At 48.1% G+C, this 27,293-nt stretch overlaps 1 protein-coding gene across 11 annotated transcripts in view; it reads right to left on the reverse strand.

Moving 5' to 3' along the window:
* Nucleotides 1-11,670: 11,670 nt before the first annotated feature.
* The window catches only part of LOC103721089 (protein FAR1-RELATED SEQUENCE 5-like), a 52,667-nt gene continuing 37,044 nt past the window's right edge, over nt 11,671-27,293 (reverse strand). The window contains exons 1-8 of one of the 11 annotated variants that reach the window (XM_088703687.2): nt 19,323-19,486; nt 18,816-19,208; nt 16,648-16,712; nt 13,627-15,927; nt 13,390-13,541; nt 13,087-13,299; nt 12,945-13,008; nt 11,671-12,867 (exon numbers count right to left, since the gene is read on the reverse strand). In XM_088703687.2, coding sequence (XP_088559813.2) covers nt 12,860-12,867; nt 12,945-13,008; nt 13,087-13,299; nt 13,390-13,541; nt 13,627-15,927; nt 16,648-16,712; nt 18,816-18,820 — 2,808 coding nt within the window. In that variant the 5' untranslated portion in view covers nt 18,821-19,208; nt 19,323-19,486 and the 3' untranslated portion in view covers nt 11,671-12,859. Of the gene's footprint in view, nt 12,868-12,944; nt 13,009-13,086; nt 13,300-13,389; nt 13,542-13,626; nt 15,928-16,647; nt 16,713-18,815; nt 19,209-19,322; nt 19,657-27,293 lie in introns of those variants that run through there. The other 10 variants (XM_039125699.3, XM_039125698.3, XM_088703688.2 and 7 more) reach the window with 10 other exon arrangements.

The raw sequence follows: 27,293 nt of genomic DNA on the forward strand, positions 1-27,293 counted from the left end.
CAAGATCCTTGTATGGATTTGGGAGAGGAACTGTTTTCAACCCGAGGCAGGACACAATGCTAGATGAAACCGCATTGATACAACTACCGCTATCAATAATCACTTTACAATCCTTGGTCCCGCACTTGATGTAGGTGTGGAAAATTGTAGTGCAACGCCAGTCATCGGTCGCTTTAGGTTGGGTTAGAAAACATCGAACGACGCCTAAAGCAAGCCGAATGCATTCGTCGGGATGGGCCCCGGGAGTACCATCGTCATCACTTTCCTGCACGTCATCAGGGTCGGTTTCGTAGACTTGTTCTTCAACAATATCGTCATCAAGTGTGTTCTCCTATTCTCCAAGATAGAGCGCCTTGTGTGGGCAGTTCATTGCCACATGCCCCGCTTGTTTACATCTGTAATCTTGTCGGGGATCGTTTGATGGCATGTTATCATGCATTCGTCCTTTGCCTTTATCTCGATTAGCGGGCAACACATTTTGACTGGGCCTACGGGATGTCGTTGTTGCTTGAGGTCTGGCTCCAAATGGAGCAAAGGGTAAAGGAGGTCGACCAGCAGGTCGCAACGCCTGTTGATTTATGACCAATTCATAATTTAGGGCAAAAGAATAGGCCTGGTCTAACAAAGTGATCTCACGAAGAACTAACTCTCGGCTAATGTCCTCATTAAGACCGCGTCAGAAGCGACTCAATGTCATTCTTTCGTCTTCGACGACATCGCACCTCATCATGAATTCCTCAAACTAGGAGACATAGTCACTAACAGATTTTACCCCCTGCCTAAGATTGTTCCACTGGTCTAACAGATCACCGTGGTATGAATGTGGTAGATATTTCTCTTTCAACTTTTCTTTGATTTCTATCCAATCAGTTATGGGCGGTTGGTTCCTCCTGCATAAAAGTTGTTTAATGCTCTGCCGAAGAGTTTAGCTCGACCGACTAGTTTCATCTAAGCGAATCGCACTCTCTTATCCTCTGACAAGTTGTACTACTGAAAGAAGTGGTCCATTTTATAAATCCAGTCAGTTAATGCTGTTGGATCCAAATGACCATCAAAAGTGGGAGCATCCACTTTGATATTTTTGATGAGATGATCTTCAGGGTCCCTAAAGTCTCTATACGCAAGTTGGGTCCGTAACCCCCGAGGCATATCCGGATCAAACATGTCGTCTCAATAATTATAGCGTTGTGGGAACCGTGCCGGGGCTCTCTTGGTAACTATGGTGAACGTGTTGTTGAGAAGCCTCGACATCGTGGGCAACACGACTAGCGCTCATGTGGGAAGTTTCAACATCGCTGTCGTTTGCCCCTCGATCATGACCAGCTTCAAGGGCTTCGAGGCGGGCATTGAAGCTATCAAGCTTCGTGGTGACGTGGGCGCTATATTTCTCAAAGGACTCTTGAATGATCTTACGGATGTCCTCCATGGCGGAGGGTTCCATAACAAGCTGAGACTGGGTTTTAGAGGACACACGTCCACTTTGCAGGTTCATGCAAATGTGACTTCACAACGTGAAATGCAACTAACTAATGCAAAAGATGCAATAAGATGCCAGAGATCAATAACGAATCAGAATCAGTAAGTAGCGAAATAAATTAAGAGTGATTTTCAAAGAGCTAATGTGCTATCAGGTTAATTGCAGACTAGTAGTACGCGACCTCGTAATCTAAACGGAAAGCCAAATAAATCAAAATGTCCCTTTAGGTTGGCTGGTTGCACTTGTAATACTAAGTCTAGTAGCCAATAGAATTGTGGTGGTGTGATGAGTAAAGCAGATAGGGTGCCAGTGTTTCAAATATGGGTATGTAAAGGAAAAGTCCACACTAGAGAAGACAGATACTATCAGAAATAAACAGATAAGACTACTAAGGAAAGGAGTCACCCGCGTTCTGACGAGTCCGCTGAGGCATCAGATGCTGGCGGCAGTGACTGACTCGATGGCAGCAACAGGCACTATGGCAGCGATGGTATGGTGGCAGCAGGTGCGTGCGGCGGCCATGGGCACAGCTGAAGCAGGAAGAAGGGGTGGCGAAACCGGCGAAAAGGAAGTAGTGAGAAGGGCAGCAGCAGGGAGGAGGCGACGATGGTGCTCCGTTCCCAGATGATGATGCCCAATCGTGCTGCTTCGAGGACGCTGTGGGGGTGATTTTGATCTGTGGTGGCACTTCCTATGGAGCCGGCAGGGAATGGCGGGAGATAAACACTTGATGGAGGGAGTAGGGCTTCCAAGGTGAAGCTGGCCGAGGAATGCGGTATTCGTCACCCAAGGGTCTTCGATGGCGGCAGAGAGGAGCTCCGATGGTGGGGCTCGTGCAAGGTGTGTAGAGCGGAGGCGGAAACAGTGGAGTGGGGTGGCGCTACAAATAAGGGGGGTGGCGGAGGCGGCCGTGGGGAGGTGGCGGGTGTGGTGGAGGCGGCCGAGAGAAGCGATGGCGATGGCGTGCCGCCCTCTAATGGAGTTTCACGGCGGCCGCGGCAGAGAACGACGTGGTGGAGGCGGTCAGGAGAAATTAAGGGCTCGGAAGAGGAAGCAAGTAGAAAATAGTGGCACGTGCGACCACTTTTAATTTTAATTTTTTTTGGTCACTCACGTGCTTCTCTCCTCTCTTTTTTGGTCACGTGTGAATCACGTGTTTCTCTCCTTTTTGCTGGTCATGTGCGAATCACGTGCTTTTTTGTGCGCACGGATTTGGGCTAAAGGATCAGGATAATGGGTCGGAACTTACCCGTTAAGGTTACCCATTAGAGTTTCTCCTTCTCGAAGAGGGAGAGGGGGGTAGGCGGCGGCGGCGGCTGGCATGTTAATGGCGGCTTTCGGCAAGTCAACACGAAGACCTCGGCCATCCTCTCGATCAGATTCGTCGATGAAGACGACGAAGACAGAAGATCAAACGGGGCACGGCGCCGACGGCCCAATCACGGCTCCTCGGCGATAGGACTCCTGAATCTGAGCGATGGCGGCGCTCGGGGTGATCCGCTCCTCGGATCTGGTCGAAGCCGGCCCGGACAGGGCCCCCCTCCTCAGATCCGGCCGATGGAAGGCGGTAATAATCGCGGATGACGGCGGTGTCATTGGCGGGCGGCAGCGACGTCATTGGGACCAGCTCCGGCGGTGGCCGAGGCAGCACGCAGGGGCAAAAGCGGTGAGCGGTGGTGATGGGCACGGGTGCGATGGCAGGCGGGGGAAGCGATGAAGATGTCCTCTTCTCTTGTTTGGGATGAAGCGGAAGATAAAGTCAGTGATGAAAATGAAGAAAGAAGGGAAGAAATGTTGCCTTTTTTTTGCAGTGCGCGGTGAGCTTCGACACGATCCGGCGTCCGTGGTGCGATTGCCCCGGCAAAAATCTCGTGAGGCAAATGAATAAGAGAGATCGGGGGTGGCCCGTCCATCAACTGGATCTCAGAGCTTTAGCAACAGAGGCAAAGCCTGGCGGCTCTGATACCAAAGTTGATGCAGAACAATATTCAAAATGAAAGCTCAACTCGCGGAATCCACCAGCGGAGTGTTGGAATCCACCAACAAACACAATATGGAAGGAAAACCTATTCATTCAATAACCACCCAAATGTTAACAAGCCCTACCAGCCTTTATATAAGCAACATGACAAGAGCAAATCCTCAAAATACCCCTACAGAAGAAAAGATCCAAATACCCAACAAATAAACTCTCTCATAAGCTATCACCCAGCTAAAGTATCACCGGGTGGGCTACCCTCCTGCATCTGCGACTATACACGTACCTGATCAAAGGTCTAGGACTGGTGTCCGCACCACCCACTCCTCATCGATGCGCACACCGTCGTCGGAAACAATGTACCCAAGATACTCGAGCTCTTCTTGGACAAAGGCGCACTTAGAAGGTTTGATGTAGAAGTGGTGCTCTTCCAAAATATGCAAGATAGGGTCCAAGTGTTGCATGTGCTCATCCATGGATTTAGAGTAGACCAGTATGTCATCAAAGAAAACAATGACAAACTTGCGTAAGTGCGGTCTAAATACCTCATTCATGGCGGCTTGAAATGTAGATGGAGCGTTGCACAAGCCGAATGGCATGACAAGGTACTCGTAATGTCCGAAATGGGTGCGGAATGCCGTCTTGTGGACATCTTCACGCATCCGGATCTGATGGTATCCGGCCCGAAGATCGAGCCTTGTGGAGTACTTGGCATCGTGGAGTTCATCAAACATTTCGTCCACGGTTGGAATAGGGAACCGGTCTTTGATTGTGGCCTCATTCAAGGCCCTGTAGTTGGTGCAAAATCGCCATGATCCATCCTTCTTTCTCACCAAAAGGATCGGTGAGGACAAAGGATTAGGGTTTGGCCGGATTAATCCCTGTTTCAACATTTCATCCACTTGCCCTTCGATTTCACTTTTTGGAAGTGAGCATATCTATATGGTGGTACATTGATAGGCTTGCTCTCATCTTTTAATCTGATAGGGTGATCAAAGGCGCGTCAGGGTGGAAGAAAGGTTGGCATCTCAAGGACGCCTCGATGTGCTTCTAAGAGTTGTCGGACCCGCAATGGCAAGCCTTGTAACTACTCATCTGGCTGCGGTTGAGGTCCCTCCGCAGCCCATTCTCGGTTGGACAGCACCACGGCGAAGCAAAGAGCTCCCCCACAGCATAGACGTTGGAGCATATTGGCCTCGCAAGCCCGAACTTCTTTGTGGCTGAGGGCTGTCCACTTCTCTTCTTTCCCCCAATCTTAAACTCCATGGTCATAGTTTCATAATCTATGACCACCTTCCCTATGTTTCAAAGCCATGCATTGCCGAAAACAACATCAAGTCCTACAAGTTGTAGAACATGTAGATCGGCTAAGATCCGGACTCCTTGAATATTGAGTTGAACATCTTTGACAACCTCTTGGCACTTGAGTTTCTCGCCACTTGCCACCTTGACATCAAACGATTCGGTGGCTGCCCCCTTGAGGCCGGCTCGTTGAAGGGTTCCTGGATTTATGAAGTTATGTGATGAACCAGTGTCAACGAGTAGGGATACCTCATGTTTGCTGATCCAAGCTGTCATCCGCATGGTAGAAGGTCTCCAAACTCCGGACAACGCATGTAGGGACAACTTGTTATCTTTGGGAATGGTGCTTAGGGCATTGGCTTCCATTGGTTCGACCTCTGTACTGCTGCCATCAGAAGTTGCAGCAGCCTCCTCTTCGGCCTCATCCCCGCTGCTAGTGATATAGATTGTGAAAGATTGGCCGGGGTTGCATTTGTGGCCTTTCTCCCACTTTGCGCCGCACTTGAAACAAAGGCCCTTCTTTATGTATTCTCGCAGGTCCTCATGCGTAAGCTTTTTGATTTGTCGAGGCTGCGATTTGGAGGTGTTGGCTGCTGCAAGTGGTAGCCGTGGACGCAAGGATTTGGTATCCATGCAGTTGGTAGCTTCCTTGGCCGGTCGTCGATCGTAGTGGCCGCTTTGGTCAAAGATCTCCGCCATCCTCATCGCATCTTTAAGGCTTGTGGGCTGCTTGAGTTTGAGTTCCTTGGCAAGCCAAGGTTTGAGCCCATTGATGAATGTGCCAAGCAAAGCTTCTTCGGACCACCCATCCACCATGGTTTGCAGTTGGCGGAAGTCGTCGATGTAGATTTGCACTTTGCCTTCTTGCTTTAACTTGGCCAATTGGCTATGATGATTTACAACTGTGGACGACCCCCATTGAGTCATGAACTCTTTTTCAAATGCTGTCCACCCCAATCTATTTTCCTCTTTTTCATATTGGTTCCTTAGCCATCTCCACCATCTACTTGCTCTCCCTTCTAAATGGAAGCTAGCTAAGGTTACTCTCTCCTCTCATAGGATCTCATACATATGAAAGTATTGCTCAATCTTGTCGAGCCACTCATAAGGACCACCTCTAAAAGCAGTGGCTATGGAAGAGATGTTGAATCTAAGCTGCTCATGCTGGATCTTTGGGCCCTTGGATCGCTGAGGTGTCACGCCCGAAGAGTCTTTCTTTGGAAGCACTGCTGCCTCTTGGCAACTCTAGTTGGTACTTGATTTCCTTCCATAAAAGGATTTCCCCATGTGCGCGCATTGCTGCCTCTTGGTGCCCCTCTAGTTGGCACTCGATTTCCTTCCATAAAAGTATTTCCCCATGTGCTCGGATGGGTGATGTGGTGCGCGCATGGTCCGCTAATCATTGGTATGGTAGACTTGCTGGTTTTGCCATGAGGATTGAACTTGTTGTTTGTGGTGCCGTCCCATGTGGCTCCCTTGGATGGTTTCCATGCGGCTCGGCTGGATGCATGAGAAGTCCCCTTGGCTCGGACTTGGGTTGGATATGGCCTGCATGGAAGACTCCTTGGCGTGGTGTACTCCGCTGCGATCTTGGCCCTTGGTGCCTCCCTGCGTGGCACCCATTGGAGATCTCCCTTGACTCTCTGATTGCTTGGAAAAGTCCTACCGAAATTAGGACTCTATTAGGCGTGTGGCGGAGGTAGAGTCCTCCTTGGACTCAGCTTCTACATGGCTGGCCGAGGCCAGGTGGCGCGCATGGGCATGCTTGCTACTGCTCGGCCCCGCTTGTCGAGGCCCTCAGGTCGTGTTCGGGTGTGAACGGGCTTTGCCGGGCGTGCTCCAGTGTGAACGGGCTTAAACTAGCTACTGCCCGTCGCTGAGTGCTGGGCATGTTCGGATACTGGACACCAAATACGCGCGGGCGTAAAGCGTTGGGCGTGCATGGTCACTAAGTGCAAGGCGCGCGCTAATGCTGCTGGCAGGCCGAGAACCTTGCACGGCATTTATCTAGGCCTGTGCATGGCTCGGTTGGCTGCTGGTCTGCTTGGCCGGCAAGCTGAAGACTTGCCTCCAAGTTGCTGATCTGGTCGATGCTATGCTCCGTCGAGTCATCGTGTATGCAAGAAATTTAGCTTGGCGGAGCGGGGTCCTCAACACCGGTCCCTTTCCAATTCTGGCCCATAGGAGCCATAACCGAATTGAAATAGCGAACCAACCCAATTTCGCACCAAGTCGGCTCTGTACTGCCTAAACCGAGCGATTCAGCCTGGTTCAGCAGACCTTGCCCTTTGCTCTTTTAATTATTATTTTAACATCTTTGTCCTTTTCTATATTTGAAAAGCATAGTGAATTAAATGTGCCTATGAAGTAGCAGTTAGGATTTAATAAAACCTAAAACAAAGATACCAACAGATATCAAAAATATCACAACACAACTTTTTAAACAATCCACACATGCAAAAGCAAATATGTAAAATAATCAGATAAAATAAATTACAAAATCAACTATAAGATATTGGAAATCCATCAGCCACATGCTTTAAAGAATAAAGACATGCTACATCCTTCAGTTCTAATAAGCAGATTGTTGGAATAATAAATAAACATGAAAGACAGATCAAGATGATCTGGATAACATTTGATAATTAAAGTAGTACCTGGATGAGAACGTCTGACCAAACTCTAAGACATATCTTGCCACAAAGATCAAATGGTGTACAGCACAAAGTCTCCATCTAAACTATCCCTGCAATTAGGCAAACGCATAACATATAATGCTCCAAGAACACAATGTGAAACAAAAGAACATCACCTAAACCGAGGTCTCCATGCATCGGCAGTTTGCCTTGTCTCAGCTCTCAATTGATCCTTAAGACTAATCAAAAATTTCACAGTCCCATTTTGTCATAAGTAACTAAGGAAATTTTGTTAAAGTAAATTTCAAGAATCTACCCAAAAAGAGAGAGAAGAAAGCTGATCTATCAGGAATTTAAAATTTCAAGAACTTGCCTCCAGTACGACCTTAGGGTGAGCAGAAGCCTGATCGTTCTCACCGAATAGCTAGGTAAGACGAGTGATACCGGAATCCAAGCATCAAAAATTACCAAAAAAAAAAAGAAAAAACTTGACGAGTTGATTATACTCACCCGGAACGGGTGTTCCGATCCTTCTACTAGGAGTACCAATCTTAAAGAACTCTGCCAATAACCCTTTGATCAATCGACAACGCAAGAATCCTAGAGAAAAAAAGGGAACAGAGAGAGAGAGAGAGAGAGAGAGAGAGACCTTATTCCGGCGGTATTTGTATAAGGCGTCCGGACACTTAGGCTCCTCTCGTGCTTGTACGATGAGGTGGAAGGATCTTGACGAGTCGATTATACTCACCAAGAAGTGGTGTTCCCGATCCTTCTGCAAGTAGTGCCAATCTTGAAGAACTCTTACAAGAACCCCTTGATCAATCGAAAACGCAAGAATCATAGAGAAAGAAAGGGAAGAGAGAGAGAGAGAGGAAGATAGAAAGAGAGAAAGAAACCATATTTCGGTGGTATTTGTAGAAGACGTCCCGATACTTGGGTTCCGCTCGTTCTTGGGGTACTTCGGATTTCCGGCTGTACGAGGAGGTGGAAGGTTTAAGCGAAGCGGAGAGAGCGAAGCCTGGAAGGTGGCGTTACCGCAACGGAGAGGGAGAACACCGGCGCCGGCACCAATGGCGGTGGAGGAGAAGAGGAGCGTGCGCCATCTAGGGTTGCGGCCTCACCGCCCCGCTCCAATGTTCGAGTTTCAAATTTCCCAATGGCGGTGCCCAATATATAGGGTGGTTCTATATACACCCCCCCTATTGCTCAGGACACCCCCCAAAAATTAAAAAAAAATTAAATACTCTCTACACCCCCCCATTTGCTAAGGACACCCCTAAAAAATTAAAAATTCCTAAATTACCCCCCACCCTCCCCACCCCCTCACCTAAATTGCTCTCTACACCCCCCAAACCCCCCCCCACCCCGCTCTTCCCCTCCAAAACACCCGCCGGCTTCTCCCTTCCGCCCAAAAAACCTCGCCTCAAGCACCTCGCCGGCGGCCAAACCCCCTCCGTCTCCCCCTTCTCCCTCTCGTCGCCGGTCGGTGCAGTGCACCTCGCCAACGCCCAAAACCCCCCCGTTCCCCCTTCTCCCTCTCGTCGCCGGCATTCTGTTCGGCTGCACAGAGCCGGACAGAACCCTTCTGTTCGGCTGCACAGTGCCGGACAGAAGCCTTCTGTTCGGCACTGTGCAGCCGAACAAAAGAGTTCGGTTGAGGGTTGCCGAACAAAAGGCTTCTGTTCGGCACTGGATCGCCGAACAAAAGACTTCTGTTCAGCCGAACAGAAGTCTTTTGTTCGGCGATCCAGTGCCGAACGGAGCACGAACCGTGAAAAAAAAAAAATTCGAAACAAGGTGGAACACGTACCTTTGCGGCCGATTCTTCGTCCCAAATCACTAGTTGCTTGTCCATGCTTCGAATGGGGCTTAATTCTCCTTCAAAGATCGCCTAAACGATGTAAATGGATCGAGGAGTTTAAGGGGGGTTTGAGGGGGGCAAGGTTTTTTTTCTTTTCAAAACGAAACGGAGGAGGAGAGGAGGGGGGGGGTACTGAGAAAATTTCAAGGGCAATATGGTAATTACACTAAAGGTTAGTTTGGGTATTTTCTTTTTGGTTTTTGGGGGGTGTCCTTAGCAATAGGGGGGGTGTATATAGAACCACCCCAATATATAGCGTCTCGGTCACCAAGCTTCTGATTCCAAAATAATATGGAAGTCGGCAAACCTCGGAAACGTCCGTATAAGTCGGCAAAGAATTCAAATTCAATAGAATACCTAAGGTTTTTTCACTTTTAAATGCCAAAAGGCAAAACTATATATAACAACACGGTTGGGTATTTGATCACTTACGTGGGCATTCACACGAGAACAGCAGAATTTGCGGACTCGACTTTCTATTGACAAGGACAAATTATTTAACGAACCATCCTTGAACCTTAAATTATTGTAAGTCTCAGATACCCAGAGTATAGATTATTTAAACATATCCAAAACAAGAGCACACAAAAAAAAAAAAAACTCAGAGAGACTTCCCAACTTTTTTTTTATTTATAAAGAATATATCTTGTTGTCCAATAATAATATAATATTTGTGAGGACCGTGCCTGCATGTATTTAGCCTTTATTCGTTGGATAGAACTTGAGTACTAATAGAAAAGTACGTGAGAATCCCGCAGACGTGTGTTTGCTGAGTAAATTTTAAGTATTTATATAGGACCAAGAAACTCAAATAATAGTTTCCGCCTAACTATTTTAGTAACATCCTAAATTGTTATAATTAAATCATATATTATGTTATATTATTTCTCGTTAGATTGTATCATCTTATGCTGTTGTAATAGTACATTATAAATCGGTTAGATGCTTCTACGATATGCATCTCACCTTTTCTATTAAATATAGTACGTATCTAAATTTACAATCAGCAGCATCTTTGGGTTTCAGAAAAAATAGACTCGATATGACTTAATACTGCCCTCCCCTTGGTTTAGAATTATATGCACAGCCCTATCTTTGTCTGGGTTGACGATGATTGCATTCAAAATCCCCTGGTTTAATAAATTGATAGCGGACAGGCAACCTGATATTAAATGGGGTCGACTTATGGGTGCAGCTTTCTATTCAATGCTCCCCATTCTGGAGCCGGCGACTTCCAACAACCAGCCATAATATAGATTGAAGCTCTAAGCCTGTAGTTCCTTGCCATCATTGGATTCTTTTTAAACTTTGAAATGTTGCCCCGAGACAAATTGTTCGTGAAAACCAAGCAGGTGGCCATGCTTTGGACCTGGGATCGTGGCCCTTGATATGCCGTGTGGTTTAGCATCCACCAAAGGGGCCCTGGCATGGAAATGAGGGCCTTGTCAGCCCCAAGCCAATAGATGAATGTCATCGGTGGTCGGTTAGATTCAGGACCATGAGGGGCCAGCAATCCCTCACCCTCTTTTGCATGGCACCTGAAGGAGCTTAAAGGAGTGCACATCTTTCATAGTCAGCATAAGACAAATGATGTGGCAAATTGAATCGCCTTCTATACAGCGGAGCATTTTGAAGAATTTTTGTGAACCTTTATAATAGCTATTCTGACCACGCTCCATAATATTTTATTTTTCATTTTTTTAGATGCATTTATATTTGGATTGTATGATCCATCCACCTTATCAAACAAAAAAAAAAAAAAAAAAAAAAAAACAAAGAAAAAAAAAGATGAATGCTGCAATCCAACAAGCATTTTCTAATGCAAAAATAGCCCAAGAGAGAGCTTTGCAAAGCTTCATCTTACATCTTGCTTAAACATCCACCTAAGAATCATCTTTTTTGATCGAGTGTGAAGACACATACTCACACACATAAACAGCCACTAGTAATCATCTGTTTTGATTCGGCATCGACAAATGCCCTCGCTTGTACATGCATGCAGACCGCTATATAAAAAAAGGAATACTCCTGGGGTATACAAAATGCATTTGAAAAAGTAAATTTCACCTGACATCAAATGTATGTCCTATTTCCATGTTGTAATGGAGATTCAAAAATCTCATGAACTACCAAAACTGCAAGTAGTCATGCAAGGTCCGAGCAAATTATGTTCGATGTCATCGAATTTAATTCCCTTGCTTGCATGAGAAATGTTTCAGATTCATAGAAGAATCAACACAAACTTCACGCAAAAAAGAGCTGTGTCGATAAAAGCCATGTGTAGATTTTTTTTCTTTTTTTCTGTTGAGAAAGCAAAGAACATATGAGGTCTGACAGACCACTACACATTCATGGTAGAAAGCAAAAAGGTGCAGAATAAACATAACAGAACCCAGGGAACAAGAGGAACAAGAAATCATGAGAAGCCAGAATCCCTATAGCAAAACAAATGACACACAAACAGCACCAGAAACGGCCTTACAAACTCCTGGAAAAAGTCGCAACTATTAAACAGACTAAAACACAACCAGAGAGTTTTCAAAGTACTAACAACAGCAGAATAAGCATCTAAACGGCATAAGCAAGAGGTTTTCTCAAAGTACCCAGGACATCAAGAGGGGGCAGTCGCAGCTCCAATGCAAACATCCAAAAAAGCCTTCACCACAATAAGAACCCGATACATACAAAATATATCGGTTCAACAATAACTACCAACCTTGTCATGAAAACCTTCGCCAATTAAGAAGCGGCATCTTCAGGTGATTTAAACTGAGCACCAGCCACACTTCTAAACTTCATAAAGAACATAGCACTTGAGCCGCCTCTTGGAACCTCAGCTGAAAACACGCTCTGCAGGAACTTTTAGGCGAAGAGGAACCCAACAACAGCAACTTCCAAGTCATTTCCCCTGCAGCAACCTATTTTGGAAACACTACAATCAAGTCATTCTACTGATTTCTTCCCAGCTTCACCACTATCAGGTGCTGCATGGGTAGCCTTTCTTATTTTTTCTGTAATACCAACTCAATGAAAGACCATATTAGTGAAACCATTTCTCCATCTGTATTAGAGCCAGTTTGGAAAGTCCAGCAGCATTGGGCTAGATCTGCTGTTAGATCATGGATTACACGATCTATTTAGGTAAGGCCCATATCAACCCGATCTCTGTCCAGGTCAAATCCTGCGGGAGAAAAAAAAAAGACCTCCATATGTCAATCCAACAAGCCAATATATGGGATACAGGCCAAGCCTAGGACAGACCTTTAAAAAAAAAAAAGGCCCGGGCAGGCCTAACAGTGGCAATTCCCCTAGGAAATCCAGCCTAAATGCCTAATTCTGCTGGATTTCCCAAACAGGCCCTGAGCTGTTCAGAATTTCCATTGGCAGCTTTTCCATATTAAAGATGGAGTAACCAACAACAAGCATGGTATCTCTCAAAACAAAGTACTAACAATCGAAAGAATGCTAATGATACGAAAAATATATGGCTGTGGTACTTCCATGAACAGTGCTCCCCAAAAAAGCAGAAAGTCCATACAGAGTTCCCATTAATAAGCAATTCAGATCCAAGCGGAATCATTGATGCCTTGTGAATGAAGTCCCAGTCAGTTACCTGACAGTTAATGGTATTATGTTAGTTCATATTGGAACATTTGGGGTTGATATAAATAAGTAATGCTGTTTTTCTACCTTTGTTTATATCAAAGTTAAGCTTGCGGGACGATGGCTGATGTTGACCCGGAAGAGCAGAATGCTGCACCAAAATAAAAGGATACCTTAACTAAAACAAGAAAAAAGAACAAAAACGTTCTATTTGTCGAATAACTCATACCATTGGTTCATCAAGATGATGTGGGGACAGGGAAACATTTGGAACACTACGAGGTTGAACCATCCAACCAACAAAATTGTTGGATTGTCCCTGCATGATTGGCATAGGAACACCAACAGAGCCCCTAGGAGTGCACCATGCTATGCTAGGATTTCTTACTGCTTGGGTTGCCATTGTATGGTCAAATATACCTTGTGAGGGTGTAAATGATTCCTGTAGCAGATTAACACTCAGTAAGTGAACTAGAGAGGTTATCAACTTGATTCGCTATGAAATTCGATAATATAAGTAAGTGGACAAAACCTGAGCAGGCATGACCACCTCTTGAGTAAAAGATGTGCATCCTGAGGGTTGCATTTGAATTGGGGTACAGCATGATGTTGTACCATTCGGAGGATAGGAAGGAACATTTGAGGACTCATTAACCATAGCTTGACCCAATACATCAGCTTTTCCTGCTTTCCAATATAAATTGAAATGCATGAAAAAAAATAAATTATGGAAAATATTACTTGGATTTTTTTTATTAGCAGTACATACTTGTCTTCGTCTTATTCTGTGATTGCTGGTTCTGGGTAATGATGTCAACTGAACTGGAAGTGGGTTGAATTTTCTTGTTCCGTTTCTGCTCAAGTCCTCCCTTAGGGCGCCCTTTGCAGCCTCGTCTTTTCTTACTTCCTTCTAATGCATTCCGCCGCATATCATCAACGACAGTCACATCTTCCTCATCTGTCTGTCTACTCAATGGAGCAATACGCAACACATTTTCTAATCCCGACATCAGTTTATCGAGTTCGTTTTCAAATATTTGTAAGGCGTCCTCAGAAATTGCCTTATGGCATACCCGGGTATATTGCAGTGTCAGAGGTTCTTGACCATCAGTGTCAGCAATTGATCGATGTCTATCAGACATGGCCTCAACATTCGCATATTTTGTCCACCTCTTTAGTATATACCGAGTTGGGAGGCTAAGAATGCTCCGAAGGAGAAGAACCTTTAATGCATGCATGCATAAGATGCCAGTAGTCTCAAACTTTTTGCAGCTACAAGTGACCATGAAATTGGATGAGTTATATTCAACAATCCCATAACTGTGTTTTTCAGGAAGGGAAACTTTATAAACATCTACTGTCCCGTCAAAACCAACTTGTTCACAAAGACAAGAAAGCTGACTCTTGATCTCATCCTCAAATTCATTATATACCAGCCTTGTATATGATTCTGCTGCTTCATTCAACATGGGCATATCAACCAGCAAAACTGGTTTAGTTTGCCTTGATTTGTAATCTTCATAGAGTTCCTTCTCACAAAACCGAACCAGTGACTTTTGATACTGCTCTAAAAATTTGGAAAGTGGCAGCTTCCTGTTGAAATGCTTTTTAAAGTGATTCTTCATGCTCTCACTCCATTTCACTGTTGTCATGGAAGCACAAAAAGAATTTTTGTGGTAAACCAGAGCCCATTTCTCTCGTATTGCATATAAATCTTCCAACCATGCATTTCCTTCAAGGCCATACTTATTAACCAAATCAACCCATCGAGTATGAAAATCCTCTTCGGAGCCACCTTCATAGATGCAATTTTTGAAACCCTTCTGAAAATCTGGCTCGCTGCTATATGCATGGGAAATATGTACCGCTGAATTTTGCAATATATGCCACAAACAAAGACGGTGACATGTCTCAGGTAATGTCAAACTTATTGCCCTTGACAATGCAGGGAAATGATCTGTAAAGATTGTCTTTGGTTGTCGTCCAGACATTGCTACCATAAAGGTTTTAAATAACCAAACAAATGATTCCGTTGTTTCATCCAATAACAAAGCAGCACCAAATACCACAATTTGCTTATGATGGTTTATGCCAATGAATGGTGCAAATGGTATCTCACCCTTGTTCGTCCTATAAGTTGTGTCAAATAAGACCACATCACCAAAGTAGGAGAAATCAAGTATAGAGCGTGCATCTGCCCAAAAGAAGTTGGTCACTTGTTCCCTATCATCAAGTTGTATGGCATAAAAAAAGGAAGGATCCTCTAACTGCCTGGCTTTCAAAAATTCTAAAAGAACCTGAGCATCTCCCTTTTCAAGTTCTCTCATCCTGTTGGTGTGCAGATAGCTGCTTTGATCCTTCAGCAGAAACCCAACAGTTTCAGCGTCACGAGCCTCTTCCACCAGAAATTCCAAAGCTTGAGCAGGATTATCTGCATCATTACCCATTTCTGCAGCATTTGGCATTCCATCACGCTGAGCCAACAATAACTTCCTATGAGACCTTAACAAGTGTGCTTTATGCGGACGTAGGAGTGGATGGTTGTGTTCAAAGATGATTTTACTCACAACCCATACATTATCACGACTCACTTTATACTCAATACGAGCCATGCAATTTGTTCTCACAGCTTCACGTGGTTTCTTCATCATATGTGTACTATGCTCCTGACGAGAGCCTTCATTGCTGCACAAGAAAACTCTATTCCGTACGGTCCCATCTTTTCTTCGGCCAAGATGACCCATCCGGACACTAAAACCCTTCCGATGAGCATATCTATTATAAAATAAATATGCTTGATCTTCTGAATGAAATACCATACCAACTTCCGGCTCCAACTGTGAGTTGCCATTGGCCTTTGATTTATCAATATTATTGGTATATTTCACAACTGCAGAACCAGAGTCACCTTCCTTTGAAGCTTGGGATATCTTCTGCACAACATTCTCTCCAGTAGAAGGCCCCTGTGACATATTATCCATCTCTGCATCGTCTTTTTCTTTATCACTTAAAGAATCTTCAACAGTTTCCACAGATTCATTATCTGAAGAAGAACCAGATGAGTCCATTCCTGAGATGAAAATGAAAAAGTTAGCCACTGGCTGAAAGTAATTTACAGCAGCCAATGTGAGAAACAACTGTCGCAAACTAACAGTTAAATCTGAGAAGTAAGCAAATAAGCAAACAAAGTGTTCCAAGCAGGCAACAAAAGAAGGTTGAGTTGGAACCACGTATTTGTTTTGGGAATTTCTCACTTGAGTCACATGCAGTGCTGATGCATGACTGTATCAATTTAAGATGAATTGGTAACCAATGAAAAACTGGATCCAAAAGATAAATCACCACACCCTATTGAAATTAAATCATCAATTAGAATCAGCAATACAGTAGAAACTGACATGCAACTCCAACAATTATAACATTCTACTCAGATAATGCGCAAGCAAATGAAAGCTACTGATTTCGGTGGTTTAAATAAGATAATTGCATCGCATTTCCAAATCCAATTGCTTACAAGAAAACTGATTAAACTATTACCGCGGTGCTTTCTTTTACTTATAACCACCATATATTTGAAGAAAGAACATTGAAATCTCGTCTTTTGCAAGCTAAGCAAAAGATTGGACAGAAAATTCCAGTTCAGTATGCCCCCAACTCCACAACTATAATTTCATACGAAGTAAACAAGTACAAGCATCTTCTCCCAAAATCTTTGAAAAATTCCGAAAATTGCAAGCTACTGGATAATCAATTTTCCAACAAACATTATAAGAGACATAGAATAGCTGACCTTGTCTCCAGCTTAGAAGATGAAAATAAAGGGTGGACAATCCAAAGCTCCGTATAATGCGATGACTGTTAAAAAAATATATATATAAGAACATCGAAACAGATGCTGATTATTTTTTAAAAAAAAAATACTTAAAACTAATTTAACAATTTATATATATGTCCGAGTGCATGCACACCAACCAACCAATCTGTTTCCAATAATGGCTCAATTAGATGTATTTGAAACACTATCAGCCTTAATTTAGTTTCCAGAAAACAGAAAATCTCTATTTAATAAACAGAAATTAGACATATCACTTGTTACAGCTTAATCCTCTTAACCATAACTGCATTTTGGGTTCATTCCATGACTGACATATATTTTCAGTGTGTATAGGACTAACAGTTTAACACAACTGCGAAGAAAGTTTTGCATCACAAGGACTTACGATAAGTAGGAATCCTGAGAATGAAAATTCCTAGATTCCAAAATAGTTCTTTTCAACTTGAATTGCAGTCAAGTCATGCATATGATGAAGCATATAATTCAAGAATCATAGATCCATACCAAATTCTCAAATCATGAAGAGCAGGAAGTTTTCATGGCTTACTATGACTGATGCTATACTCTTAACAGAAACCATGCTTCAGTAACAATCTTAATTCTATCTGCAACAACCAAAATTTCCCAAAGAAAAAAAAAACTGAAACTACTTTGTTTTGCAGACAATAACTCCCAACTTCGATCTCTTTTATAGAAAACAAATAGAATATTGAGGATAAATGACTGATACAAGAAAAAAAATCAACCCAGTAATTCATAATGCAAGTTGAGTCCAGAACTTTCACTACATTTTTATATATCTTTCTTTTTCAATGGCACAAGATTCCCAATTCTTCCTTTTAAGTTTGATTGGAGTTGGATATTTCCCAAATTTGCAAGTTATTGACAAATTGTATAGGCACAAAGTTATTAAGCCTTGATTTTAAAATGGGATAGGAGAGAACAAATTTTTGGATGAGCTTGGCATGGAGGAGGTTCAACTGAGAAGATGGCATGGTCAAGAATCAAAAGATGAACTAAGGGGACACAATTGAGCAAGCGCAAAAAATTGTGGAGCAGCAACGGACTCGCTCCTCTGAATATAAAAGAAATTATCAATAAGCTTGAAGGAAATCCAGCACTAAACTAGCAGTCCCTCTTCAATAACAATCAAACAACATGAATTCATGCTAAATTAACGCACATTTCAGATAACAATTGATTATAGTGTTGACTATATGTTAGTTAACCAAAAATAAAAAAGAAATCTTCCATTTTCTTTCTATGCTTCATCTCTTCCCAAGTTCACGGTAATTTTGGAGGGTTGTGGCCTAGTTGCATCAAATCAAACTATGACAAATAATGCATAACAGACTAGTGCCTGGTCACCAATTGGCCATATAGTTTCCATTGTAGGCCTATATTTACCTTCTCAAGTGTCTGGCACCCATTACTACAAAGCTATAAGCTGATCCTAGACTAATAGTTATCCATAAAATCTAGTCAATCCTTCAAGGGAACCATCTCAACTTAGAGGCATGCTCCATAGCCAAGACCATATTTGATTGACGATAGGCTTGGATGACAATGATGACGATGATCGATCATTGTTTCAAATCTTGAGACAACTACCTCACAAGGAATTCTTAGATTACAAATATTTGCAATTTATCTCTTAGCAAGTGAAGCTAATAAAACATATTATGATTGCAAAATGGTCTGCTGTGGCCTCTGGTTTGAAAAATTGTGATATAAGTGCAATGCAATAAAGGCCACTGATGGAAAAGGACCAAGAGAAAGAGAATAAGGCAAAGAGGCATAAGTATTGTTGCCCAACAGAATTAGGATCTGAATTAAAATTAACCCATATTAAAAATACTCTAAGATCTTGCCTCCAAAACTATGCAAACAGGACTGATTGAATTAGATGGATTCCACTGAACCATCCAATACACCCGGAATTGCTGAGTCAAAAGTAATAAGGCTCAGAAATGCTCATGTTACCAAGCAGTTCTTGCTACAAAACAATACGTCCGCTAACAAGACACATTAATGCATTAGTTTGCAACAAGGCTTATGTATTGTATACTATTGCATATAAAAAATTTCTTTAACCCCTGTTTTAGCTAGAAAATACCACGCACCACATCTCGGGCCCCTTACTCGTTATCGTCCAATAAGCATACTACATAGAGATAACCAGCAATATTTCCCTCTTAGACCAAGCTAGTCACTTGGACTGATACGTTCAAAGCTCACGCAATATGGAGTTTGGAAACCTGGGAGCTCCTTCCCCTGAATGATATCGAAAATGAAAGAATCGGTGCCCAAAATGATAAAGACTTTCTTTCCTTCCTTAGCCTGCAAAAGACCTCCTTCTTTGCCAGGGATAACATTTCAGCAAACAATTCATCGACATCTAACATATGCTGATTTCGAGTTTGTGATGCCAAGAAGAATATGAAACAGGCATCCATGAATAGGCAGTCCCCAGAATAAATTTTCCAACTATAACGAAGGTGAAGATGGCCCTAAGCCTATACCATCGAACATTAAATTAAGAAAGAATCATTCAAATAGAACAAGCATACTGGATGGAAGATTTTCTTTTTTCTTTAAAAAAAAAAGAAGAAAGAATTGTTTCGACTTACTTTGGCGATGGCCGACGGAAAAGGAGGAGAGGAGAAGAGGGAAAAGTTACGGGATGGGAGGGGGGGGGGGGGGGGTCGGGATTTGCCCAGCAATTGTACGGTGCTTCGCTTCTCCTGCCGTGCCGACCAAGGGCTTGGGCGCTTGGGGTTCTTCTATTCGGGACGGACCGAGTGGCGTCACCCCCGGTGATAGCGATGCAAAAAGAAAAGCAGCTTGGATGGCGAGGGCGGGATAGAAGACCGACTCGATCGAGCCCGAGGTACCGAGCCCGGGAGATGGCTCCGGCTAGGCTGGCCTTGTCGCCTGCTCTGGTTTTTGCTGTTAGACGGCGCGAGAGATGCACGTGGGAAAACGGGTGCTTGTAGTATCCACGTGTGGCGGGATCTCATCGGACCGTATTGGCTGAGCGCAACTCATTTAGGGCCGGGATTAGATGGATTTTCTACCGGTTTGATGGATTCGGCTCCCACGCAAACTGTGCGAGAAAAAAATAAAATAATATATATATATATACATATTCTTTTTGATGTGGGGTCGGAACCTCGACACCAGCCCACACACCGGCCGAGCAGGGAAAGCATCTGCGTCCCTCCCGAGGTATTGTCCGCTCTGGGATTGCCGCTTCGGGTCTGCGGGAGGTCGCCCAGGGCCGAAGCCCAATGACAGTCCCAATGACAGTCCCGAGCCCTGACGGCGCGGGGGTCCGCGGAGGTTGCCCCCTACCCTCACGGTTTTGTCCTATAAAAGGCGCCTCGTGAGGAAAGGTTTTAGGCCTCCTCATTATAAGGCACAGACCTTTCCGCTGATTAGCCGATGTGGGACTAAACTGGGAACCCCATCCCACAACACAGCCCCCTCAGCGGGAAGGTCTGTGCGTGGCCGGGGCCCTTCCTCTAGCGCCATCTGATGTGGGGTCGGAACCCCGATACCAGCCCACACACCGGCCGAGCAGGGAAAGCATCTGCGTCCCTCCCGAGGTATTGTCCGCTCTGGGATTGCCGCTTCGGGTCTGCGGGAGGTCGCCCAGGGAGGTCGCCCAGGGCCGAAGCCCAATGACAGTCCCGAGCCCTGACGGCGCGGGGGTCCGCGGAGGTTGCCCCCTACCCTCACGGTTTTGTCCTATAAAAGGCGCCTCGTGAGGAAAGGTTTTAGGCCTCCTCATTATAAGGCACAGACCTTTCCGCTGATTAGCCGATGTGGGACTAAACTGGGAACCCCATCCCACAACACTTTTAAATATCAAAATTATATAAATATTTTTTAATATTAATATATATATATATATATATTTATAAAGTATTTATTTTGCTATTTTATTTTTTATCTTTATTTTTCATATATATTCATCCCATCTAATATCATTACAAAATTAATAATTTTAAATTAAAATAATTAAATTATTTTTAATGGATAAATATAAAAAAATATTTCATGATAAAAAATAAAAAACTAATTTCAAAATTTTATTTTATTTTTAATTAAAAATTGTTGCTGGGGGTCCAAATCGAGAACGATTGGCACAGCGGTGTGAATGGGGTTCCCTTGGAATTACTTCGGTTGCGCTCCGCCTTCCGCCGGGAGACCTGCAAGCAAGCCTCGCACCACCACCGGGGTAGTGGGGGCCCTCCGACGATCAAGTTAGGGGAGATCGAAGGAGAAGAAGAGGTAGCAGGTAAGATAATACTCTGGAAAATATTGCTTACCCTCCCCTTCCCCCCCAGCCGCATATATATCAGGCTGGGGGGTTTTTTTGGGGATTGGTCATCGTGTGGCACGATGGGGTTGCCACTGACATGGTCGTTACAGGGCGTCGTGGGGCAGCGCCGGGTACGGCCATGGCAGGGCGTAGTGGAGCTCCGCTTTGTACGGCTGTTACAGGGGATCGTGGGGCAGCGCCGGATACAGCCGTTGCAGGGAGTAGTGGAGCAGGGGGCCGCGGCGTGCCTCAGGGGAACAGTCTGTTGTTGTCAAGAGATATCCGACCCGAGGTCGGATTGCTGGATCAAGGGGCACCCGACTCGGGGTCGGGCTGCGGAGCCGAAGATATCCGACCCGAGGTCGGATTGCTGGATCAAGGGGCACCCGACTCGGGGTCGGGCTGCGGAGCCGAAGATATCCGACCCGAGGTCGGATTGCTGGATCAAGGGGCACCCGACTCGGGGTCGGGCTGCGGAGCCGAAGATATCCGACCCGAGGTCAGATTGCTGGATCAAGGGGCAGCCGTAGTCTTCCTGGGCGCGCGTGCCGGTCACGTGGGGCATGGTGGCTAAGTTCCCCCGTAACAGTAGCCCCCCACTTCCGAGCCTGGAACCAGGAGGGGAACGGGTGAAGGGAGTGATGCTTCGAGATTGCCGCCATCCCTCGGAAAGGCGCGCGCGCTCCGAGCTCCCCGCCTTCTTTATGGCGTATGGCGGTTGTCGCTGATCTGGCGGTCTGCGGATTTCGGCGGACATCCTTCCTTAATGGCGTCGATTCGCCTTTGGGGCGCGAACGATCCTTCGGTAGCCAGGCGTCCTCTGGCGTCACCGAGGCGTCACCCGCCTTTCTGCCTATTTAACCGGGGGCCCTCCCCCGTCCGCCTTTCTCTTCACAGGCATCCTCGAGTTTCTCCCTTGTGCTGCTGCCGTTGCCGTCGAACTGTTCGTTCGCTCCTCCTTTGACGCTCTCATTTTTCCTACCTCTTAGCTCGCCCAATACATGATCCGCCTGGAGGAGAGCCACGAGGAACAGGCGAGGCTTCTGGCGAGGGCCGAGAGCCGATTGAAAGCTGTAGAGGAGGAAGGCCGGGCTGCGGCGGGGAGGACGACCAGGGACCTCGAGACGAGGCTCCAGGTGGCCGAAGAGCGGGCACTCGGCTTCGCCGCCCTCGAGAGGCAACTGTTGGAGGCTCAGGAGCAACTCAAGGTTGCCTCGGGTCTCGAAAGCGAGATCAGGAAGGCGGAGGAGCGGGCCGAAAAGCAGTCCCGGAAGGCTGCCGACTTCCGGGAGAGGTGGGAGAAGGCCCAGCAGTCGGCCGACAACGCCCGCAACCGAACCCGATCTCTTGAAGCCAAGCTGGCCGAATTGGAGTCGGCCTTTGAGGGGACTCGTGCGAGCAACCAGGAGCTTCATTCGCGCCTGGAGGAGGCTGAGGCTGCTCGCGTCGCTGCCGAGGCGAAGCACATGGAGGCTCGGGCCGATCTGCTGAGGGTCTCCTCCGAGGCGGACGACCGGATTGTGGCGAAGGTCATGGAAGCGAAAGCTCAGATTACGGAGCGAGCGGAGGCGGCGCTGGCCGAGAAGAGCGCGGAAATCGGGCGTCAGGCGGTACAGGCCTATCGTCAGTCCGCCGAGTTCATCCGTGACATGTCGGACGCGGGGTCCGACTCCTTTGCCTTAGGCTTCGATGAAGGCCTGGCAAGGGTGTCCGCTAAATACCCCGGAATTGACCTGAGTGGGGTCTCCCTCCTCGACTCCCCTCCGATGCCATTGCCTGCCGATTCTCCAACCGTCTCCCTACCCTTCGCGGACGCGCTCGCCGTTCCCGACCCAGGGGTTCCTCCAAGCTGACTCTCTGTACTTTTCTTTGTTCTTTTCTTTGTATGTTGGCGTTTTGCCACGTTGTATGGGTCTCGACCCTGATGCAACGAAAGTTAATGCAAACAAAGTGTTTCCTCATTTCACTTTCGTCCTTCCTCTTTTTAACTCCTGGTAGCGCCTCGCCGACTCCTGACTCTTGAAGTTCCTCAGGAAATTCCGCTCGTTGGTCGGCCAAGGCTGGCGCAAGCCGAGGCGACCGGTCGGGGCTTCAGGCTAGTCTGCTCCCGGGATGATCATCGGGTTAGCCTGGCATCCGAGGACCGAGCCTCGGGGAATTCCGCTCGTTGGTCGGCCAAGGCTGGCGCAAGCCGAGGCGACCGGTCGGGGCTTCAGGCTAGTCTGCTCCCGGGATGATCATCGGGTTAGCCTGGCATCCGAGGGCCGAGCCTCGGGGAATTTCGCTCGTTGGTCGGCCAAGGCTGGCGCAAGCCGAGGCGACCGGTCGGGGCTTCAGGCTAGTCTGCTCCCGGGATGATCATCGGGTTAGCCTGGCATCCGAGGGCCGAGCCTCGGGGAATTCCGCTCGTTGGTCGGCCAAGGCTGGCGCAAGTCGAGGCGACCGGTCGGGGCTTCAGGCTAGTCTGCTCCCGGGATGATCATCGGGTTAGCCTGGCATCCTAGGGCCGAGCCTCGGAGAATTCCGCTCGTTGGTCGGCCAAGGCTGGCGCAAGCCGAGGCGACCGGTCGGGGCTTCAGGCTAGTCTGCTCCCGGGATGATCATCGGGTTAGCCTGGCATCCGAGGACCGAGCCTCGGGGAATTCCGCTCGTTGGTCCGCCAAGGCTGGCGCAAGCCGAGGCGACCGGTCGGGGCTTCAGGCTAGTCTGCTCCCGGGATGATCATCGGGTTAGCCTGGCATCCGAGGGCCGAGCCTCGGGGAATTCCGCTCGTTGGTCGGCCAAGGCTGGCGCAAGCCGAGGCGACCGGTCGGGGCTTCAGGCTAGTCTGCTCCCGGGATGATCATCGGGTTAGCCTGGCATCCGAGGGCCGAGCCTCGGGGAATTCCGCTCGTTGGTCGGCCAAGGCTGGCGCAAGCCGAGGCGACCGGTCGGGGCTTCAGGCTAGTCTGCTCCCGGGATGATCATCGGGTTAGCCTGGCATCCGAGGGCCGAGCCTCGGGGAATTCCGCTCGTTGGTCGGCCAAGGCTGGCGCAAGCCGAGGCGACCGGTCAGGGCTTCAGGCTAGTCTGCTCCCGGGATGGTCATCGGGTTAGCCTGGCATCCGAGGACCAAGCCTCGGAAAATTCCGCTCGTTGGTCGGCCAAGGCTGGCGCAAGCCGAGGCGACCGGTCGGGGCTTCAGGCTTGTCTGCTCCCGGGATGGTCATCGGGTTAGCCTGACATCCGAGGACCAAGCCTTGGGGAATTCCGCTCGTTGGTCGGCCAAGGCTGGCGCAAGCCGAGGCGACCGGTCGGGGCTTCAGGCTAGTCTGCTCCCGGGATGGTCATCGGGTTAGCCTGGCATCCGAGGACCGAGCCTCGGAGAATTCCGCTCGTTGGTCGCGCCCCTATCACTTGCCGCTCGACGGGGTTTCTCCGTGGCCAGCTGCGATCGTGTTTCTCCTCCTCTCGAAGCGTCGCCTGGGGAACACCAGAAGGCCATTAAATGCTAATTGAGGCGTTACCTGGGAAATCGGACCGGCCAGTTGCTGCTTGCAAGGAGTGCCAGTTAAGCGGCCGCGATACGCGCGTTCTTCGAGGCGAATGCGGCCTGGACGCGTGCGGAGATATGTGGGCCGCGGGATACACGCCGCCCGGAGTGTCCTGCACGAAGAATGCAATTAAGGAGAACGACGCTGAGGAGATCGTGGGGGGATAAACCTCGAGAGCTGGAACGGCTCCTGATTCGATGTGCCCGCATTTATTGGAGCCACCCGCATCGGAACGACCAGGGGGCCACAGTTTGGCTATAAATATAAGCGCAGGTGCGGTGGAGCCTGCCAAGCCGGAGCTGTTCAGGTTGCCATGGATCGTGGACCTCCTCTCCGGTGCGTGGCTGGGAAACCCCCGCCGGAGGAACGGGAGGCGCGCCCCTCGCAACTTCCGCCAACTAGTCGTTTCATCTGGGATCAACAGGGAGATTCTCTCCGGTGGAACTCCGCTCTAGGCGTTTCATCCGGGATCACATCCCCCCTCTTTTCAGTCCCACCTCCCGATTGAGCTCTGCGCTAGACGCTTCATCCGGGATCGCGCCTCCTCGCGCTCTTCTCCCTTGTATTCCTTTCCTCCCCTTCTCCTGGGGAGGACCGGAATATCCCTTGGATGTGGCGTTCCTCTAGAAGCAGTGCGAACTTCTTCGTCCGCGCCGGCTCTTCGTCTTTTGCGTGAGGCGTCGATGGCGCCTCCGGGGGGAAGCACCCACGTCCGGTGGGATTGCAGCTGCTTCGGATGGAGGGTTCGGGATCCCGGATCTTCAGCTCCACGGAGTCCCCACCTCTTCCTTACTTTCTTTACTCCCCAATTCCCCTCCGGGAATTCTTTGTAATCACACGAACACGCCATTGTAACCAGGAATTATTGAGATGAATTTTTGAACTGTCTTTCTGGCTTTGTCTTTCTACTGGCAATATACCCGCAGGTTAGCGGAATTCCAGCTCCTTGGAATTTCTCGACCATCTAGGGCCTCCAACTGGTAGGAGCCAGGTCGGTTTACCCAGCGAACCCTATACGGGCCTTCCCAATTTGGCGCCAGCTTCCCACCTTCCGCGGGTTGAGATGCTTTGGCTCGCCTTAGCACCAGATCTCCGATTCTGAAAAGTTTTGGTCGGACCTTGGAGTTATAATATCGGGCCACCCTCCGCTGATACATCGCCATCCGGACCTGCGCCATTTCCCTCGCTTCTTCCAAGAGGTCCAGGTTTCCTCGAAGTTGCTTCGAATTGGCCTCGGGTCGGTGCGCAGCCACCCGGGGCGAGGGGAGTCCGAGTTCCACGGGGACAACCGCTTTTGTGCCATAGGTTAGGCTGAAAGGCGTCTCCCCGGTAGGGGTCCGATGCGTGGTCCGATACGCCCAAAGGACGTTCTCGAGTTCTTCGACCCAAGCTTGCCCCGTCCGACCGATTCGCGCCTTAATTCCTTGGAGGATTGTCCGGTTTGTCACCTCGGCCTCACCGTTGGTTTGGGGATGCGACACAGATGTGAACCGATGCTCGATCCCGAACTCCTCGCAGAAGTCACGGAAATGCTTGTTGTCGAACTGTCGACCATTATCCGAGATGAGGACCCGGGGTACCCCAAATCGGACAATGATGTTTCTCTTCACGAACTTCCGGACTTGCGCCTCCGTGATAGTGGCCAGCGGCTCTGCCTCCACCCACTTGGTGAAGTAGTCGATTGCAACAATCAAGAATTTCCGCTGGACTGAAGCGACGGGGAATGGTCCGAGGATATCCATTCCCCACTGTGCGAAGGGCCAGGGTGCGGTGATTGGTGCCAAGGGGACAGAAGGGACTCTCTGGATGTTGGCGTGGCGCTGGCAGGCGTCGCATTTCCGTACATAATCCTTTGAGTCCTCCAACAAGGTAGGCCAATAATAGCCTTGCCTCATGATCTTGTGCGCCAAGGACCTAGCCCCCGAGTGGGATCCGCAGACGCCCTCGTGGACTTCGCCGAGGACGTAGGCCGCCTCCGAGGGGCGGAGGCACCTTAAGAGGGGGGCGGTAAACGAGGTCCGATACAGCCTCCCTTCATAGAGTACGTAGTGGGCGGACTTCTTGACAAGTCGCCGAGCTTGATCTTCGTCTTCAGGGAGGATCCCTTCGGCGAGGTAGGCGACGAGCGGGTCCATCCAAGACGGCTCCGGATCAATCGCCATCACCGCTCCAGCCTCGCCGATGCTCGGGGCATCCAGGGTCTCCAGGTAGATTGCCCTCGACAAGTTGTGCGCCTCTGCGCCCACCAAGCGGGACAACCTGTCGGCCCTGGCATTTTCGCTTCTGGGGACCTGCTGGATGTCGACACTGCCGAGGTCGGGAATGAGTGCTTGCACCTTCCGGACGTAGTTCTGCATGGTCGGGCTCCGGGCCTCGAACTCCCCACGGACCTGCCCGACCACCAGCTGGGAGTCGGTGAGGACCTTCAAACGCCGGATGCCGAGCTCCCCGGTGAGTTTGAGTCCCGCGACTAGGGCCTCGTATTCCGCCTCGTTGTTGGTAACTGGAAATCCAAACCTCAAGGCATACTCGGCTATCACTCCATCAGGACTGGTAAGGACCAGCCCGGCCCCTCCACCCTCGGGGTTCGACGACCCATCGATGTGAAGCGTCCAGGTCGGGAGGTCGAGGCTGGGCGTTTCCGGCGGTCTAGGTTCCGCCTCCTGCACCGTGCACTCAGCGAGGAAGTCCGCGAGCACCTGGGCCTTGATGGCGGGTCGAGGCTGGTAGCGGATGTCGAA

This window comes from Phoenix dactylifera, chromosome 1 (assembly GCF_051530095.1).
Source record: "Phoenix dactylifera cultivar Ajwa chromosome 1, Ajwa_hap1_PhDact_Kaust_v1.1, whole genome shotgun sequence".
NCBI classification, from domain to species: domain Eukaryota; kingdom Viridiplantae; phylum Streptophyta; class Magnoliopsida; order Arecales; family Arecaceae; genus Phoenix; species Phoenix dactylifera.